Consider the following 19,302-nt stretch of genomic DNA (forward strand, 5'->3'; position numbering starts at 1 on the left):
TCTGGTAAGTTTATAGATGGCCATCAGATCCCCTCTCAGTTTTCTCTTGTGAAGGCTGAACAGATTCAGCCCCTTTAGTCTATTTTCATAGGGCCTGGCCTGCTGCCCCCTGACCATGCGAGTGGCCCTCCTCTGGACCCTCTCAAGGTTAGCCACATCCCTCTTGAAGTGCAACACCTAGAACTGGACGCAGTACTCCAACTGTGGCCTGACCAGTGCTGCATAGAGGGGGAAGGATCTCTGGACCTCCCTGAACTTGCTTGTGATGCATCTGTAAATGCATGACAAGGTGCAGTTAGCCTTACTGACCGCTTCCTTGCACTGGCAGCTCATGTCTATCCTGGAGTCAACAATGACTCCAAGATCCCTTTCAGCCACCGTGTTGTTGAGAAGGGAGTTCCCCAGCCTATAGGTATGTTGCAGGTTCCTTCTCCCTAGATTCAGCACCTTGCACTTGTCTGAATTCCATTCTGTGCTCATCCACCCACCCCTGTAACCTGTCTAGATCTAGCTGGAATCTGTCCCTCCCCTCCAGTGTACCCACTTCTCCCCACATCTTTGTGTCATCAGCAAATTTGCACAGCGTGCTTTTCACACCCACCTCCAAGTTGCTGATAAAGATATTGAAATAGCATAGGCCTGAGGACCAAGCCCTGGGGAACTCCATTGCCCACATCCATCCAGGTTGAAAACGCCCGATCTACCACCACTCTCTGGGTGCGACCATCAAGCCAATTTGCCACCCATCTGACTGTGTAGGCATCAATGCCAGTTGCCTAGTTTGTATTGATACCTGTTTCTTTTTAAACACACAATGCATTACACTGAAAAATCATTATCTAATGATCTATATGCTTAGGAAGCCTAATGCATTAATGATGATTTGAAAACTACACTAACAGTTAAGATTTCAAACAGCGCTGGTCCTGCTAGAAAGAAGGTTCCTGCTAGACAAGGTTTTAATTCTGCTTTTTTTCCTAATTTGTGTGTCCAGGGCAGATTTGTTTAGAAATACAACAAAGCTTTATTCAGCCTGTATTGTTCATTTCTGTTTTCCAGATCAATGCTAATGACAGCCTGTGACCTTGGAGCTGTGACCAAACCGTGGGAGATTTCAAGACAGGCAAGTCATGATTAATAGCAGGGCTGGAAAGAGGCAGGACTGGTGGGACAGTATTCCCAGGGCCCTGACTTACAAGGGACCAGAACTGCAGTCAATTTACAGTGGTATTAATGCAGTGAAAAATAGCAGGGGGGTTCTCCAAGGCATGGTTTATTGCACAATTTTTTCATTTGCTGGTTCTGCTGAGTAATATTTAGACACCTGAAGAGATCTTATTTTATGACCTCTCCTCCTCCATTAACCTTTTAACTCCATTAAAAAAAAACGTTGGCCCTGTGCAGGTACTTTTCTGCTAGACCCGTTTTTTGTTTTTTTTTACAGTACATGTAATTGTAATTCTGTGATCAGATGACAGTGATGGAATCTGTTGCACACTGAGAACATCAACAGGTTTTTTGCTGATCCACGCAGAGGTGCTCAGTACTTGGGGGACCTAAGGGCCCTGGGTCCCCTCAGGAAGAGGGCTGTCACCTGAAATGTGTAAAACTTTCCACATTTTTCTGACTTGAAAAATACAAGTGAGAGCCTTTGGATACACATGCTGTAATGGAGACAGAATATGTATTTTTTCCATGATAAACAGAAATTGACTGTTGTTTTAGCAGTGGTTTAACATTAAAAATTGTAGTTCTGGGACACTGTTCAGCAACCCTTTCCTAGAGTGACAGTTTATCAGACAGTGCCCTTCAAGGTGTATATTATACCCAGACAGTCATTTAAAGTCTAAAGTTTGGTGAGGTAAGCAACCAGAGTGTGCAACTACAGACCTTTCTGAAACTGGAAGGCCATCTGGGTCAAGACTGGCCTTGAAAGCCAACAACTCCCAGAAAACTTCCTCTCCTCAGGTATCAATCACCAGTATGACCCACACTTTGCTAATAACTCAGTTCACCTGAAATAGTGATCAGAGAGGGAGTGAAAATACACAGAAGTGAAAGAGGCTAGTAAAGAGGCAGAGTGGGATGAAGTAGTCTGATTTTCTTGAGAAGGGAAAGGAGGAACAATAGCTTAAAGAGAGTAGGACTCTGTTTGGAACATGAGGAGATACTGAATATAGTACAAAACATTAATTCTCCTCAGTGGAATTGTCAACACAACTACAATTCATGATCTGGAATATTACTGTACTAGCAAACTGCCCATCAAGAATGATGGGGGAGGTGGGGATGGAGCACCGCCACCCACCACCCTGCGCTGCTGCGGCCCCCCCGGGGTGGGGGGGAGCTTGTCTTGTCGTCCCCTCCATCCCCCTCCACCAGCACTCTGCACCACCACTGCCTCCAGTGCTGCTGGCCCCGCCCCCCGCCCTTGGAGGCAGTGGAGCCCCACCATGATGGCAGGGACGGCGCTGCTGGCCTCGCCCCCGCCCCGCTCTGTCCCCTCCGTCCCTGACATCATGGCAGCACTTTGCACGCTGACTGGTTTTTTCACTAACCAATCAGAGTGTTCCAAGAGCATTACGGACAGACAGAGTAAGCCCTTTATTGTATAAGAATTTTTTACCTTTAAAAAAGTAGTATAGCTGTTTGGTATTGAATTCAAGTTTTAAAAGATATATCATAAATATATGAATATATTTAATTTTTAATTTTTCTGTATTTTCGTGCATATTTCCTTCCAAAGCTCCTATTCTCTTGTTGCAGAATATGAGAAATAGGCATAAAATATCATCAAAAATTACTTTTATGCAGAAAATTACTTTTATCCAGAAGTGGGAGAATCAGGTCCCCAAACTCTGGCATTTTCCTGCATGCAGTATTCCTTCCTTTCCTGCCTCAGCCTAATTAATGTTTGTGCATAGGAAATAGGGATAAGTCAAGCAGGATTTGGTTCATGTTTCTTGAGTGAGTTTTGAGCTATAGGAGTGCTTGCTGCAATTTATGACCAACTATTTTTCTGTTCTTATGCTTCTCAAGGACTGTAAGTAAACCTGCCCCTGTGGCCTAACTACACGTCTATTTTCTATTGAGCAGCCAGCATTATCTGGTTGAACAGAGATGCTAATAAGGATGCAGAGGGACATCTGGGGAAATCTTTTGACCTCAACCATGCCTGGAGGAGGAGATCTTGACAAGTGAGGGAGGTAGACAAAAAACACATAAATGGAAGGGACAAAAGGGAGAAAGTGCAGAGGATAAACATTCCTGAAGATGAGACAGATAAAACATACAAAAGGAGATAGGGAGATGGAATGCTGAGAAGAGCAGAATCAGAGCAGCAGGAGTCAAGGAGAAGAATACGCCTTGATTATTCATATACAATGCAGTTGGAAAACACTTAATTGCTGTTAAGCTGTTAAATTATTCATGTGTGTGACATGCTGGTCCATAACTTTAATCAGTGATACAGGTTTACTTTATGTTACATGTTCCAAAATGTGTGGTCCAAACTGTGCGATCATACCAATAACCTGCAAAATTGTGGCTTAGCTGAAGATTTAAGGCCATTTTATTATGTTACTCCATCTGTTTTTACAAGATAGAGCATGTTTAAGGACTGTTGCTTGTTGACTGCTAGGCTGTCACCTCTACTTGTTTTCCCCATGCTAGACTAGGATATTGAGTTAGCATGAAGTACAGATTCCATCCTTAATTCAGCCCGTTGTGCCTTGGTTCCATGTGTGAAATGTTATTTTGTCCCCATATCTAAGAAGAATAGATAGGTGCAACAGTCCATTAAAAACAGAATGTCACCTTGAATGGCCAAACTTCCTTTTTGCTATGTAAATCATATCTGTATCCCAATAATAATCAAATATTTGTGTGCGTACCTGTGTGCCGTCACATACAAGGGGGAGAATACATTTAGTTATTTCAGTAGTTGCCTATCTTTAGGTTCCTAGAGTTTGCAACAATAATTTCATCTTTATATCCTGTATGCTTCCAAGAAACACATATTAACCAAAACAAAAGCAGCTTGATTCATGCTGCCAAAGGCATTTCCATTTCCAAAAGTCATCCCCAAGTTCTTTAGATGCTCAGGTGCTAGAATAATGACATTAAAAGAACAAAATATATCTTAGTGGACAAAAAGTTTTAGGATTCCATTTTAGCTGGCTGAAGTTACTGGTCAGCTGAGTTTCTCTAACAAAAGAGAAATTTTTTTATAGGCAGCAGCCTGTAAAATACCCAGACAGCTCATGCACACTTCACAGTCTTTTGTGGAAATAATTGTGTATGCCTACATATAGGGGTCTATTTTAATCTCCATGCCTGAGTAAGTTACATGAAACTCCAACTAACTCCACCATCAGTTTTTCTTGTCTTTGCCACAGGCATCAAAAGGAAAATTAGAATGTGTTTTTGCAACATGGCCACATCCTACAGCTCTATAAACCCCAATTCACCAAGGTACTCAAGCATGTGCCTAGCACATGCACTCAAGCATATTTAAACGTATGAACAGGACTACTGTGTTTACAGATATACACATGCTAAAATATTTTAGTCAGAGCCTTAGGTAAGAAATTCTTGACCGTAAAAATAGTTAACAAATGTATCTACCTTTAATATAATTATATTTCAGGCAGCTGAACTGGTAACCAGTGAGTTCTTCGAGCAAGGAGACAGAGAGAGATCTGAACTCAAACTAACCCCTTCAGTAAGTTTGTTACCACTCTTGAAATGCACTTTCTTGTAGGGTAAGAAAATGGTGATCATGTCACTGCTTTTCCTCAAAGAAGCACCTCAGTTTTGTACACAGAAGGCACTGTGTATAGGGCACACCTGCATGCCTTAATGTGCCATAGACTAAGGCACATTAAGTGTTAGATGCACATAAATTTACATATAGATATGCCCAGAAAAGCACATTGGAATAAATATATGACCAGCCTAAAAGCAGAATTTTTTAAGACGTAGTCCAAAACCTGTCATTGACTCAAGTAAGTTTTGGACTGAACCCTTACTCCCCACATACTGTTGATACCCTAATATTCTCTGTGGACATTCTGTAACAGCAGTGAATATAATTGCCAAGACCATATTCAAACAATCACCATATATTCATAGAAATAACAATTACCAAGTCATCTATCTCTGATATCTGTTTTATTTACAGTATCTTTTCTAAAGAACCATTCTGGTGTGCCCACAACAAGTCCTATCGTTCTTGGGTAATTTGGGATTGTCTGTCCATTTACTATATCTAGATAAGATAGAATACATAAAAAGGATACAAAGTGTAAACAGAAACCACAGAGAGGAAGAAAGAAAACAAAGATTTGAAGCCGGTGAAATGAAGAGGAGACTTTATTCACACCTAAATATGTTTAAAAGCTTACGGATCATCATCTGGGGAAACACAGGAAGGAGTTTTAAGGAGTTCGTATTCAAAACATTACAAAAACAAGTGATCTATCTTTTCAATCTGTATATAATGATACTTCAAGGAAGCATTCACAAAAAATGTCGCTTGCATACTACAATATGAGAAGCACCAAGTTGATGTAAATCAGCATAACAATGAAATCAAGAATTGCATCGTTTATATCAGCTGAGGATCTGATTCAATTGTTATCAGCTCTGTACAGTATGCTAAGGAGCCTGTGATGTTAATGGCTCTCTCATAAAGTAGTTATCAGTTTCTGCCTTCCTTTGCACATAAGCAAATGAATTATCTCTAGTAGAGTCAGTCAGCCATACTGACAAGGCTGGGGTTTTGGATCAAATATAGCCTTGAATAACTGAATGTACTATTCCATATAGCACATACATAGTGCACTTTACATCAAGTGGTCCTTGAAACACTAATAAAATCCCTCTGTCAGAGAAAATAATTTTACTTTAACATATTATTTTTATTAATTGACATAATTTTAAATATTTATATATTTATTTAATGTTGATAGTGTTCACAAAGCTTAGGGTGTAAGGATTAAAGTCATTTGGAGCTTTATCGTTTGAAAAAGGTAGATGTTTTAAAAAAATACAGCAGTCACTTAAATGTTTCATGTGATAACTCTATTCCAGATCACTCAACAGACGCAAATGCAAGAACTGCTGGCTCTACAAAAGCTAATGTAGCTCTACAAAAGCTACATAGAAAATATGCAGGACATATGAAGTACAATTTCCTTGCATTAAGATCTTATAAAAGTCTGCACAGGCCAGAGAATGAAAATTTTGATAGTACTCAACTAACTTAAGAACAAAGGGAAAAAAATTTAAAATTGCATCCAGAATGCTGTTCTCTTTTCTGATCTATAACTTCTTAAAACTTCTGTTCCTACTAAGATCCATTAAGATATCTGTGCATTTAAGAAAGAACAATGAGCATGGACAGTTAATGTAACATATGCAGTTTTGCTTTTGACATTATCTCCCACAACATTCTCGCAAGCAAGCTAAGGAAGTATGGGTTTAATTAATAAATTGTAAGATGGACAGAAAACTGGCTGGATTGTCAGGCACAAAGGGTAGTAATCAATGGCTCAATGTCTAGTTGGCAGACTATCAAGTGGAGTGCCCCAAAAGTTGGTCCTGGGGCTGGTTTTGTTAAGTATCTTCATCAACGATTTGGAAGATAGGATGAAATGCACCCTCAGCAAGTTCGTGGATGACACCAAGCTGGATGGAGTAGTAGATACACTGGAAGGTAGGACCAGGATTCAGGGACCTAGACAAATTGAAGGACTGGACCAAAAGAAATCTCATTAAGTTCAATATGGACAAGTGCAAAGCCCTGTACTTAGGACAGAACAAACCTATGCACTGGTACTGGCTGGAGACTAACTGGCTAAGCAACAGCTGTGCAGAAAAGAACCTGGGCATTACAGTGGACAATAAGCTAAATATGAGCCAACAATGTCCCCATGTTGCAAAGAAGGCTAACAGCATACTGGAGTACTACTAGCAGGTTGAGGGAGTACTCCTAGCAGGTTGAGGGAAGTGCTTATTCCCCTCTATTTAGTACTGGTGAAGCCACATCTGGAGTACTGTGTCCAGTTTTGAGCCCCCACTAAAAGGATGTGGACAAACTGGAGAGTCCAGTGGAGGGCAATGAAAATGGTTAGATGGCACGGGAACAAGACTTATGGGGAAAGACCAAGGGAACTGAGCTTATTTTGTCTGCAGAAGAGAAGACTGAGAGGGGATTTAGTAGCAGCCTTCAACTATATGAAGGGTAGTTCCAAAGAGCATGGAGCTAGACCATTCTTAGTGGTGACATAGAACAAGGACCAATGGTTTCAAGTTTTAGCAAGGGAAGTTTAGGTTAGATATTAGGAAAAACTGACAATAAGCTTCTATGATTTGATTCTACATTAAGTTTCCAAAAAGTATAGAAAATTTAGCTTATAATAGCATCAGTACCTAGAAAACATGGATCCAGGACAAGCCCTTGTGTTCAGGGAAAATCTAAGGAAAACTTAAAAGTATCCATATCAGGGGAACAACAGTAGACTCATGTTGCGTGCATCTTTCCCATCAAGCAAGTAGGACAGCCTGACACAAGTGGCAGGAAATGAGGGTATAGAGCAGTATTTCCCAACCCTTTTTGCCCCAAGGCACACTTACCTAAATAAAAAAGCACCACAGCACACCAGATGCAGGGGGGAGGGGGAGCTGCACAGCCAGCCAGTATTTTGGGTTGGAGCCATGCCCCCTGCCTGGCTGGAGCCACACTCCCCATCTGTCTGTGTCTGCAGCAGCAGCAGGCAGGGGGCATGGCTCCAGCCCAAAATGCCACAGCACACCTGGACGTGCCTGACCGCAGTGTGCTATGGCATACTGGTTGGGAAACACTGGTACAGAGGATATGTGAGAAACATGGGTTCAAACCTCACAGAGCTCAAGTCTTTCCTCCTTATCTCTAGTTTTCCTTGCCTCTGACAGCATGGTCAACTTTCCAAGTGTTCCAGCAATTGCCTTCACCCCCTGCAGTATTCCCTGTGGTAGAGTCACAAATGACCAAGAAGTTGAGCTCTCTTTCCCAAAGGAGCAAACTGTAGAACAAGTACTCCTCCCAGCTCAATCTGATGATTCCCCAGCTAGAAGACTGCCAGATATGGCTGGGCTCCTGGGTCCTCTCAAGGCAGCATGACACATATACTCTTCTTCATTTATTCCAATTAATTCAAAGCATTTTTGCTTCTTCTGTGGCAGAGAATGGTATTATCTGGTCTACACAAAATTACTATGCATCTCTTTTTAGGGTTCTTGCTCTTGGCCACCCGCAGCATTGTACTGACATTTAGAAATTGCATATTATAGCAATAAAATAACTTCAACTTACAAACTTCAAAAAAAAAAAAAAAAAGCTGAAAAATCTCTCTCATAGACATTAGGGCTGGAAGGGACCTCGGAAGATCATCAAGTCCAGGCCCCTGCCTAAGGGGCAGGAAGTCAGCTGGGGTCATCTGGACAAAAAACTAGAAAGTGTATGTAAAGATTTTTTATGGTTTACGAAGTGTTCTCTTGTTAACAATCTGATCAGAACATCCAAGTGTTGGATTACGTACAGTACAGTTAGTTATCCGAAGTAGGATGTGCTGTAAACCTACATGATATGTGGTACAAAGGTACAAGTAACTAAACAAAAGGAAAATGTACTATTTTAACTACTGAGAAAAATGTAAAATAATTGACATATTGAAATAAAAGTCTGTAGACATATTGTATACATTGCATATATACATATTTGTTGAAGATTCATTCTGTCAACCAATTTGATCTTAGAAAGGGTCTTTGGTCCCAATTAGTTTGGATAACTGACTCTGTACTGTATTGGTAAAAATATTTCAGCACAGTAAAGCATGATACTTTTGTTTTCCTCTCAATTCAGGCTATTTTTGATCGGAACAGAAAAGATGAACTGCCCAGGCTGCAGCTGGAATGGATCGATAGCATCTGCATGCCCTTATACGAGGTAATTTTACTTACTGCCATTGCAGAGTCAGGAGAGCACTGGCCCTTCATTTCCAAATAAGAGAGTTGTTTATATAGCAATCTCTAATGCTGCTATACACAGCACACTTACCTTCGTTTCCCTTGTCTTTGCTCAGAATTTTGAATTGTAGACAGAAATGTTTAATTTACAGACTGTGAAGACAGAAATATCATTTCTTTTTGAATTCCAGAGCTGCCCAGACAAAGATCTCTTTTATCTTATATCAGGCAATGGTTCTTAATGTGGTAAAAGTTCCCTACTGTGCTCTGTGTTTTGTTCAATGAATAATTCTGCATATAAGCACAGACCTGAATAGGCAGGACCCCAGGGAAAACACAGGCCTGAATTTTTCAACCCCAGTTCTGGCTCTTCCAACCTGAGAGCTGAAAGGCACATTCCATGGCACAGCCCATGGGATCACTTGGTATAGGCACACATTGCATCCAGCGTAGAATGTGCTAATGTGGTCGTGCACCCACACAGATTACTTGGATGCTTGGAATAAGTACCACAGCTGTAAGATGGATGGCTGTGTTATGGGCTGCAGATACCTACAATGAAGTGCCACTGCTAATCAAATTACATCAGATGCAGTGTGTGGCCCAGATAGATGTTTATTTCTTCTGCCTGACTAGAAAATACAGTTATGCAAGCAAGGCTACAGCTGGTAAGCAACATTGTGGAACCCTGTCATCACCAGCTTGCATACCTCTTCATCAGCCAAGCTTGGGGCCCAACCTGCAGCCTGAAGCCAGCCTCCTACTGATATCAGGGCTGATTGCCCGGATACAGACTGGAGGAGTTGGCTCTCATCATGTAGAAAAAAAACCCAGACTAATTAGTCTTTTTCTCCTGATCAAACATTCCCTCTGAAATTGGTACAAAATGTAATGTTCTCTTCTTCCTGCTCTTCACAAATCCCAGTCACCAAGTGATTTCAGTATGCATTTGGGTGTACATAAAGTGAATTACGGGTCATGCCAGAAATGTAATTATGTGACTGTAACTCCTTTCTACACATATATGCATGCGCAAAAAAGATTTAGGAATGCCTCCCTGCTATAGGCAGGATGCGTCTCTAGTAGCTACTAATGTAAGAAGATGGACTGTGTTCCCTGTCCCCTGCATCCTTGTGAATGAGGAAGCTACAGTCCTGCCGCTGGTTCGTCCTTGTGCCCCTGCTACACAAGGATGTGGTACCTTTGGCTCTGAGTTGCCACAACAGCAAGTCACAGTCTCCTATAATAAAGTAAGTATTTAATGATCTGATGGATATATAGCTTCATGGGAGAATACAGATCCATGCAGTCTTTTAAATTCACTAGGCTCATCTCTTACATAGACTAGGATAAGGGGAAAATGTCAGAAGAAGAGCAAAAAATAAGAACAAAGTTATTTCCCCAAACTAGGCAATGTTATAACCAGAAGTCATGATTTATGTTGTGACAGAATCTGTAATATGAAAGGGTACAATACAGCACGGTGGGTGGAGAAACAAAGCAACCTCTGTGTGAAAAGACTAGATCTTGAACACTGAAGCACTGGTTAGTTAGCTCCATCCTAGCAGGAGCTCTCTGGGGAATATATTCACATCTGATTCCCCTACTTTCTGCTGTCTTTGCATCATGCTGTGCAGCTATTAGCCTGCTGCTCAACAACTTTAAAAAAAGAGACACTATCAAACCTTGAAGTCATTGCAGCACCAGCCTTAGGGGTAAACAGAAAACTCGATGTCACAGTATCACACTGTGTGAGCTTCTCTCTTGAATATAAAGTCAAATTTTAATTTCCATATCCAACTTAATCAAACCTCAGTACACCCATCACACCAATGACGCATTTAGGTACTGTAAATCTTCTGTTTACAGACGATACAAAACCTACAGTTGATGCATTTTGTCAGCTATATAATATTATGGGTTTGGGTTGTCTTCCCTTCCAAAAAATCCTTTAATTTTAGCCTTTGTAATATGTTGTATAGAGTATAGACTACATTGACACAGAGTGGGTTACAACATTATGGTTACTTCATTAAGAATACAGAGGTAGAGTTCTCATTGATAAAGATTCACAAAACCTGAATGACACTTACATAAATACACTAATGTCCTATTTAGGAAATCAAATGTTTGTTACAAAATTCTATAAGTACTCAAATGATAATACAACATTAATCCATCAGGTGCATGATCCAAGCAAGTAACCCCTTTCATAATAACAATGCTAGCCCTGGATCCTTGCATACAGAAACTGGTGTCCATTGTCCTTAGCAGAACTACATGTGGAAACATATATCCACCAACAGAGATCCAATCATTTAAATCTGTTCCATTATGCTGTATTTCTACAGAGAGGGGACAATCCAACCTGTAGCTAATTGTTCTCAACTCCCACTGAAGCCAGAGTGGAGTCCTGCCTTAGCAAGAAATGCAGTAAAATGCCTATGAGTCACATAGATAATATGCTACTGGGCATTCCTCTGAAGTGTCAGAGAAAGCAAACAGACGAGAAATTCAGTATCACAGTCCTAGCAACCCCATACTGAATGTTCATCCCACACTTCAAAATGGTGGTGGGGGTACAATTCGCCCCCACCACCATTTTGAAGCACAGCAATGCCAATACATGATGACACCTTAATTAGACTGGCTCTCAGAACCACTCTAATGAAAAGAGTCCCCCCACTTTCCCCATTCCCAGAGTACTTGTAAAAACATCCTTGTAGTCCAACTGGCCTAGATTTCCTAGCCCACTGCTGACACCATCCCTTCCAAGACAAACCCATGGTTTAAGAACACCCTTTAAACATAGTTCAACCCTGGAACCATTTGGCTATGCATTTTGCCCCAACAGAAACATGAGGGCCAAAGCATAAAATACAGTTTCTAATAAAATTTCTCTTAAACAGCCTAAGACATACTACACATAGAGATGACATAGTAAAACTTCCATGCCCATCCTTACTTTTTTTAGTTTTCTTACTACTCAAAAGCATTCTTTAGGATTTGATCAGTCCTCTAGCGCATCCTAGATAAACCTCTTCCTCTTGTGCACAATACTGCCTTCTCCTCTTACCACCTCTTGCTGACTCCAGAATAGCTTGTGAAAAAGGCATCCTTTATTGAAGTTGAAGCCCCTTTTGTCAGTGATTAAAGTTGCTCACCAACTGATCTGTTCCTTGGTTATTAAAGCCATCTAGCAGATTAGTTTTCTTGGTTTTGCAACGTTTCTTTTACCAAGTTGCTTCCATGCGAGCAGCAGCTCATCAAGACTTAACAATTCTCCATAGTAGCCATGCCTCATCACCCCTTGGAATTGAGTACACTGCTGAGGTAAAGCACAGGGAAAGCAGACAAGTTGAATAAGTATAAATATCAACTTCAACTCCATTTCAGATGCCATAATGTCAAGCACATTTCCTAAATAGTAACACTAGCTGCCAAGCTCTAAATCTGACAACTTTTTGTATTCATTTAGAATAGGTAGACCTACTCTCTAGGTTGGGGTCAGCCATGGTCAGTACAGGCCTCGAACTGTGGGGGACTGGCGGTTGTAAGCCACCTCACTGTTCCCTTGTTCTTGGACTGCTCAGTTTTATGGGCTAGGGACAGAAGTTATGCATAAACCAGTTTAAGCGATCGGAAGCTGGCTTAAACCTGTAACAGAACAGAAGCAGCTCAGTGCACATGGCTGAAACTGGTTTAAGATAAACCTGGCTGAATGAGACTTAACTGATTTGGGTTAAACCGATTTATGAACTTCTGTCCCAGACATCTTCATAGTTCAAGTTAAATCAGAGTCCCCCAGCTTCCCAGCATGCTTTCCAGCCTTGGGCTGGGCTGAGCTGAACAGTCTGCTCCAGAGAGCAGGGCTGGCCCCACCCCTGTGCTTCCTAGAGGGAGCTGTGAGGGCTGGCTGACAAGGAGGGTGGGGGGGAAGAAAGCCCAGTCTGCAGTGGGGGGAACTACCCCCACAGGCACACCTCAGCTGAGGTCTGGGGCCAGGGGATGAGGTTAAACACTCAAACTTACTGCTGGCTGCAACTGTGGACTACAAATCCCAGAGACACCTGGAAGCAGGAAGAGGAAGTGATAACTCTACAGAGTGCTGCTGTTGTAAGTCTGGACTGCAAATCCCAGAAACCTCAGGGGCAGCAGGAAGAGGAAGTGAGCACACAGCCAGAGAGCCATGCTCTAGCACTCCCTGGCAGTTGGCCTGAACCACTGTAGGCATGTGGCTGTATTTCCTGAATCAAAGGTAAATGTCTGTTCACTTCTGTTTTAGTTTAATCTGTGCATTTTAAACTAATCTGCAAAGACTGAATCGATTCAGCCTCGGGCTTCTGACTGTCTGTACCCAGCCATAGTGACTAGGATCATTGTCAAAGGCCTGCTAGAATGCAGTGCATTTCAGCTTTGCCTTGTCAAATCCTTAGCCTGTCCAGAAATGAACCCTGCATTACTGCAATACGGGGCCAGGATCAGATACCTGCAAATTGATCGTTTTTTTCTATTGACAGTATGAACTGTTGCTTTTGACTTTATTCCTAGTCCAATTCCTCAGGCCACAAGCTATCACAACTGTGTTTAAAACTGCAACTAACAATAACCTCTCCAAGTCTCTATAGATTAAATTGCTTTTGCTTCCCAAGTATGTTGGCCATTTCCAGTTAAGAAAACCATTCACTGGACTGTTAGGGAAGCTAAAATTAGTTTCTTTAGTAGCACCTCACCCCGGATAAGCTGGTTTCTGTTGGTTATCCTATAGTATGCTTCATTTCAATCTACTGTTGTTTAATACAGCTTTATAACATCCAATTTAAGCCAGTGCATAATTTTTTTAAACATTACATATGGTACTAGTGGTCTGCAATAAAGATGTTGCAAATTTAGTCTGTTAAGAATATTTGTTATATATCGCATTTTGGACCCACCATTAGTGTCAGGATCTCCATTAAGTGAACAGAACTGCTGTCTGCACTGGATGATGCTCTGTCTTTTAGGACTTACAGAAATAATAGTTTCATTCTTAATTTGTAATTGTGGAAAACTGAGGTATTTTATACAGCCATACTACCAATACTGTAACTATTTGACTATGCAAACACCTCACATTTGCAACATATTCTTTTATCAATAACTTAGCCTTTTTGCTATAGACAACCAGTGAACAGTATTAAGTGTTCACTTGGTTTCTCTGTAACTGGAATACATCATTTGGAGCATTAAAATTCATTCATTTGCATTTCTCAGACTAAAGGTCCTCAGAGCTTCTTTTCAAATGGTATTCAAGCTTTATCGTTGCCAGAAACCTGTTGCATTCTGAGTGAACGTAGGACAGGATCAACAGCCTTAGAGCTTTGATTTCCTCTGACTAGATCCTAGCACTCCATATAAGGCTGTCTCAGGGAACAGAGAGATTTCCACAAATAATATCAAAGCAATTCACTTCAGACAAAGGATGCTGACAGAAGCCCAGCCTCTGCTCACAGCCTTCTTAAGCAGACAGCTACATCCTGAATAGTAAGGCCAGAGGTTATGCTCTCTTGCTCTTCTGTGTCTAAATACATAACCAGATCATCAGTGACAATCGACAGCAGTTGTTTTAAGTTTAAGAGAGATGTCTTTACGGGAGATAAACAAGCCCACAACTTACGTGCATTGGAGAGTACTCTGTTCACTCTCGTTTGAAAGGAGATATTCAAATCTAAGAACTGCAGTTCTTCTGCAGGCAAAATCTTCACTGAAATCAATGAATGTACTTGACTGTGAGTTAAAAAAAAGATTTGGTGTCTCTTGTGTAGGTCCCCATGCTTCACTTTACCTCCTCCTATGTAAACAAATAAAGTCAGTCTCCTGATTTTAACAATGATTTAAACTTTTGGCACAAATCCTTTAGCATGCATTTGCAGTTCAGATGTTGGATATCATGGCAAATCCTTGCAGGATTAAAGAGACAGCAAGTTGTTTGCCGAGATCTGCTTGTTTCCCTGCACTTCCCAGAAGTTCTATCACTAATAAAAGCCTTTGCCTTTAATACATGCTTGATGATGAGTGGACCAACTTAAAAGGCTGTTGTAGTGACATCATCATAGAGATGTTATTCCACAGATGAGTTTAATTATGAATCAAACAACTTGCTGTAGGAAAATTAGAAAGGCAGATATATCAAAGGTCTTGGGGCTGTAGACAGAGGGAACTACTTGATTATTGCCTTTGTGTCAAGGGCAGCGTGATTATTGTTTCTCCACGTTTCAGACATTAAAAATATTTTATAGAATGCACTGATACCTCATCAAATCTCTCCGAAAATGTTGTTACAGTACTTTGATACACATCTTTCATTGAAGTTGGTTTTACCTCAGAGATTTCATGGCTGGCTCCTGATGAGCACGTCTTCACTGAAGATACAAGAGGCTCTTTTTATGAAACTTTTGGTGGATGCTTCAGAATACTGGTGTGCACATCTATACATGCATATTTATGAACAGAAATAAACTCCAGTGCATATCGCACCAGAGTTTATTGTTCCCGGGTACCATGTTTAGACATGTGCCCAGGACTGCAGTATTTTGAGCTGACTTGGAGCAGCCCTGGCTGGCAGGGGTCTGGGGAAAGTCAGCTTGCCAGCCCGGGGCTGATCCAACCCAGCTCAACGTGCTGCGGGAGCAGCTGACTGGGGCATGAGGGTGCTTCAGCATGGGGACAGCCGGCAGGCAGCCCCTGCATTGAAGCACACTTGTCCCCCGTCAGCTGGGTCAGGGTCTACATGCACACTGCCGTGCACAAAAAAACTCTACAGCAGGACAGTACTTGTATTTACAAGTACTAACATATTGTGGAGTGTATTGGTTTCCTGAACTCTAATACAGCTGCATGTGTAGACTTTCAGACGTTTCCTGCAAAGTCAATTTAGGCAGCTCCGCAGTAAATGTCTCATGTAGACATGCCCACAGAGAAGTAAACTTTTGAAAGGGTTCATAGTTGACAGTTAAGCTGAGCACTGACATTGAAAGACAATGCTTGTGCTCTCTGGAAAAGCCCAAGTGACATAGATAATTAAGGCATATTGTCTCAGCATGCAATATATGATATGCCACAGACCAGACCCAGCAGAGTGGCTGGCAGTTTAAGTGACAGTATCATTCTCCACTGAGAATGCTGACATCCACAGGGCAATATTGCCCAAACTTTTCAAGGAGGAGCAGTGGCAGCATTGTCTGCGGTGTTCATAAAAATGTCTGCTTCAAGAAAAGCTAATTAAGCCTAGCAGATGTGTTGGCTGGGACCTAGGTAGCTGGGGATCCTGTTAGGACAAAGGTTTGTCACAGAGAAAAGACACTTACAGCTAAAAAAAATGGGGCTTTTAGTAGCTCTTAAGCAGGAACAGAAGGACATGGTTCACAGCTTGTTGCCATTTTTACTAATGATGAACTTAAACCAAGGCATTCAAACCAAATCCACCTGAACTTTCAGTAAGTTCAGCTCTGAACTTTGGGTCTCTGGCCAGCCAAGCAGTACTTTCCTCTATGCTTGGCTGTCCTCAGGAACGGTCAAGGACAAGATCTCTGCACACTGGCCATCTAGCTGCTGTGCACCAAAAGTACAGCTTCTTGTGCTCTGTGATGGTCTGGACAACCAGACCCTTGAATTGGTGTGTATATATTTCCCACTGTGTTTCGTGGTACTGCGAATTCCTCAGAAATTCTTGGTGCTTCAAATAAACACCTGTCCTCAGTTTGTAGCACAGCAGAAGGTAAGCCAGTGTGAGGGGACATAAAAGAAATCATATGATTTACAGTTTCCTAATCAAATAAGTTATATGAATTCTACTAAATACCTTGTCACAAGGACAGGAAAAAGGAAAGGAAAGGAAAGTGCATATGTAAAGGGTTATGGTGCTGGAGGGTCTGTAGAGGGCCTGGAGCAAAGATCTTTTCTACAATCTTCAGACTTCTCATTACAACGAACTTAGAAAACAAATCTTAACTTTCCTTCTTCCATTCCCTAGCTTGGTTTTCTTTTTTTTTGTTAATATGTGATTTTGGAAGGATTATTGACAAAGAGGTAGATCAAAGAAGCAGTCTGTTGCCTTGCCGCTCCGAATTTATGGAGTCTGCAAGCTTTCTCAGACTTGCTGGAGAGAAAGACAGCAGTATATTTAGCCCCTTAAGGAACAAAGTGTTTCGGGTTGCTCTACAAGCAGCTACCTGACAAAGACCTATGCCATCCCCAGATGGAACGGTGGATCAATGACTTAGGAACACGAGAATAAGTAAGGAGTATTGAAATCTGTGGGAGACACTTCACTGAAGTCAAGGGAGCCTGAATTTCAGGGTTAGACACTTTTGCACCACTGTCTATGAAAAAATGAATCATCTGTGCAATGACAATTTATGTTATCATCCTATTCAAAATTAGCTGAAAAGTTTACTGCAAATGGACTTGTACTGGTGAATGAAACATATATAAAACCAGAAGTAAACTGAAAATTTGGCCAATAAGTGAGAGAGACAGCCAGCACAATCTACTCAAATTGTACTGCAAATCTGAAAGAAGATAAATGGATAATTTAACAGCCATTCAGTTTTCAAGAAAGACAAAGCACAAACTATATTGCATCAGAAAAGGACTAGAAATGATGATGGATGGAATACTTCAAGTAAGTGTTGAGAACAAGAGAATCACAGTTACTTGCAGAATTCCCAGCTGAGGATAAATTTTAAAGACCTAAATAAGGATATGAAACTGATATGGCTTGAAGAGATTTTCAAAATCTATTTAATGATGAGGCAGAAGGTATTGATCGTTGCTCAAAAGATGTGTTGAAAGGAAAGGTGTTGAGTCCTCTTATATTCTGCACAAGCTGTTAGCATGTGAGATTAAGAACAAAACCATTGACTTGCAGAGCCAAGTAAGAAATTATGGTGATGTTTATGAAATGGTGTTTTCCTCTTCTACCAGGAAATTACTAACTTCTCAGGTTTATTAAATTATTGTGAACAGATGGGTTATCAGCTTGCCTAGCAACTACAGTAACATATCATCGGAGCTATTTCAAAAGATCTCCAGTCTCGGTAACCCATTCCTTCCCTTTGACAGCAAGAAGTTTTCACTCTGATCGGAGCACACTTTGCTAAAACATATAATCCCTATTTTCCTCAGTAAAAGTACATGGGCATATTTTACCAAATGAAGAAGTATGTTATTGTAAACCACCCAGCCTTAATCTTTCTTAGGAAAAGATTGCAGCAACCAGGCGCTTTAACAAAGGCTAAATTCATAGGACCTGAATATATGTTCGCTAGAACTGGTCTGTCAGTCAGCTTCTGTCTGCTCCATTAGGATTTGCTATAACTTCCCTAGGTGGGGAGGAATCCCCACTCAGGGATGCCAGTATATTCTTCATGGCCCTCCTTTGGTAGTGAAGAAACCTGCCAGTTTTCTGCCAACTTAGATTGGTGGGCTCCAAAAGAATTCCACTGGCTGAAGTCCAGAATGAATGCACTGATGTGCTGCACCTCTAGCAGCCCTTGCCATATCCCTCCCCAGCAAGGATTTTGGCCCACAATGGACAAGAAAAGCACCCAATGAACAGTAAGAAAATTACAGCCATTTTCCACCAATGCATACTCCTCCCATGGTACACACAAGTTCTGGAGTGTAGCAGCTGGAACATTTTGTATTCCAAGACAAAGATATGATTCATATATATGCAAAAGCATAAAATAGCACCTGGAAGCTATTCCCTTTATTATCCCTACAGTTAGGCTGCCATAGGCAGGTTCTTCCAGAAACAGTTTTAATTTTCAGTTCTAACCCAGGTGGATAGAGATTATTTTAGCTTTTCAAGATGTCTTCTGTCAGGCAGTTGTATAAGACCAAAGCTATGAGCGGCTAAGATATAGCTCCCATTTTACCTGAATGATAAAAGTTAAAAAGAGTTTGAAATTAATACTTCCCCTTTGGAGTTATATAGTTCAGCTTAGTTGCAAAGACATTGGCATCAGTGGCACTAACAGCAGGAGAATTTATCTGAATTTATCCCTCTGGCTTCCTGGTCACTAGTCTTCCCTTGGAAATCAAAAACTGTCTACATAATAAAAATGATTAATTAGAAGCCATTGGGTTCCAAAGTAGAGTGAACAGTGTGACCTATAACATTTTGATATGTGCTCAGTAATAAAACTGAATTTATATCATCTTATTCCATAGACTCACTTTACAAATACTAGAACTAGAGCCAGGCTTCCATGAGCTGTAATCTTGTCGACGCTCATAAATTAGACAAGG

At 41.1% G+C, this 19,302-nt stretch overlaps 1 protein-coding gene across 1 annotated transcript in view; it reads left to right on the forward strand.

The window, feature by feature from the left end:
* Positions 1–19,302, forward strand: part of PDE11A (phosphodiesterase 11A) — a 254,387-nt gene that overhangs the window by 219,418 nt on the left and 15,667 nt on the right. Inside the window, exons 17-19 of the mRNA XM_019554498.1 lie at positions 1,060–1,123; positions 4,649–4,723; positions 8,906–8,989. Coding sequence (XP_019410043.1) covers positions 1,060–1,123; positions 4,649–4,723; positions 8,906–8,989 — 223 coding nt within the window. The remainder of the gene's footprint in view (positions 1–1,059; positions 1,124–4,648; positions 4,724–8,905; positions 8,990–19,302) is intronic.

The sequence above is a fragment of the Crocodylus porosus genome, unplaced genomic scaffold (assembly GCF_001723895.1).
Source record: "Crocodylus porosus isolate Cpor-Errol unplaced genomic scaffold, CroPor_comp1, whole genome shotgun sequence".
NCBI lineage: Eukaryota > Metazoa > Chordata > Crocodylia > Crocodylidae > Crocodylus > Crocodylus porosus.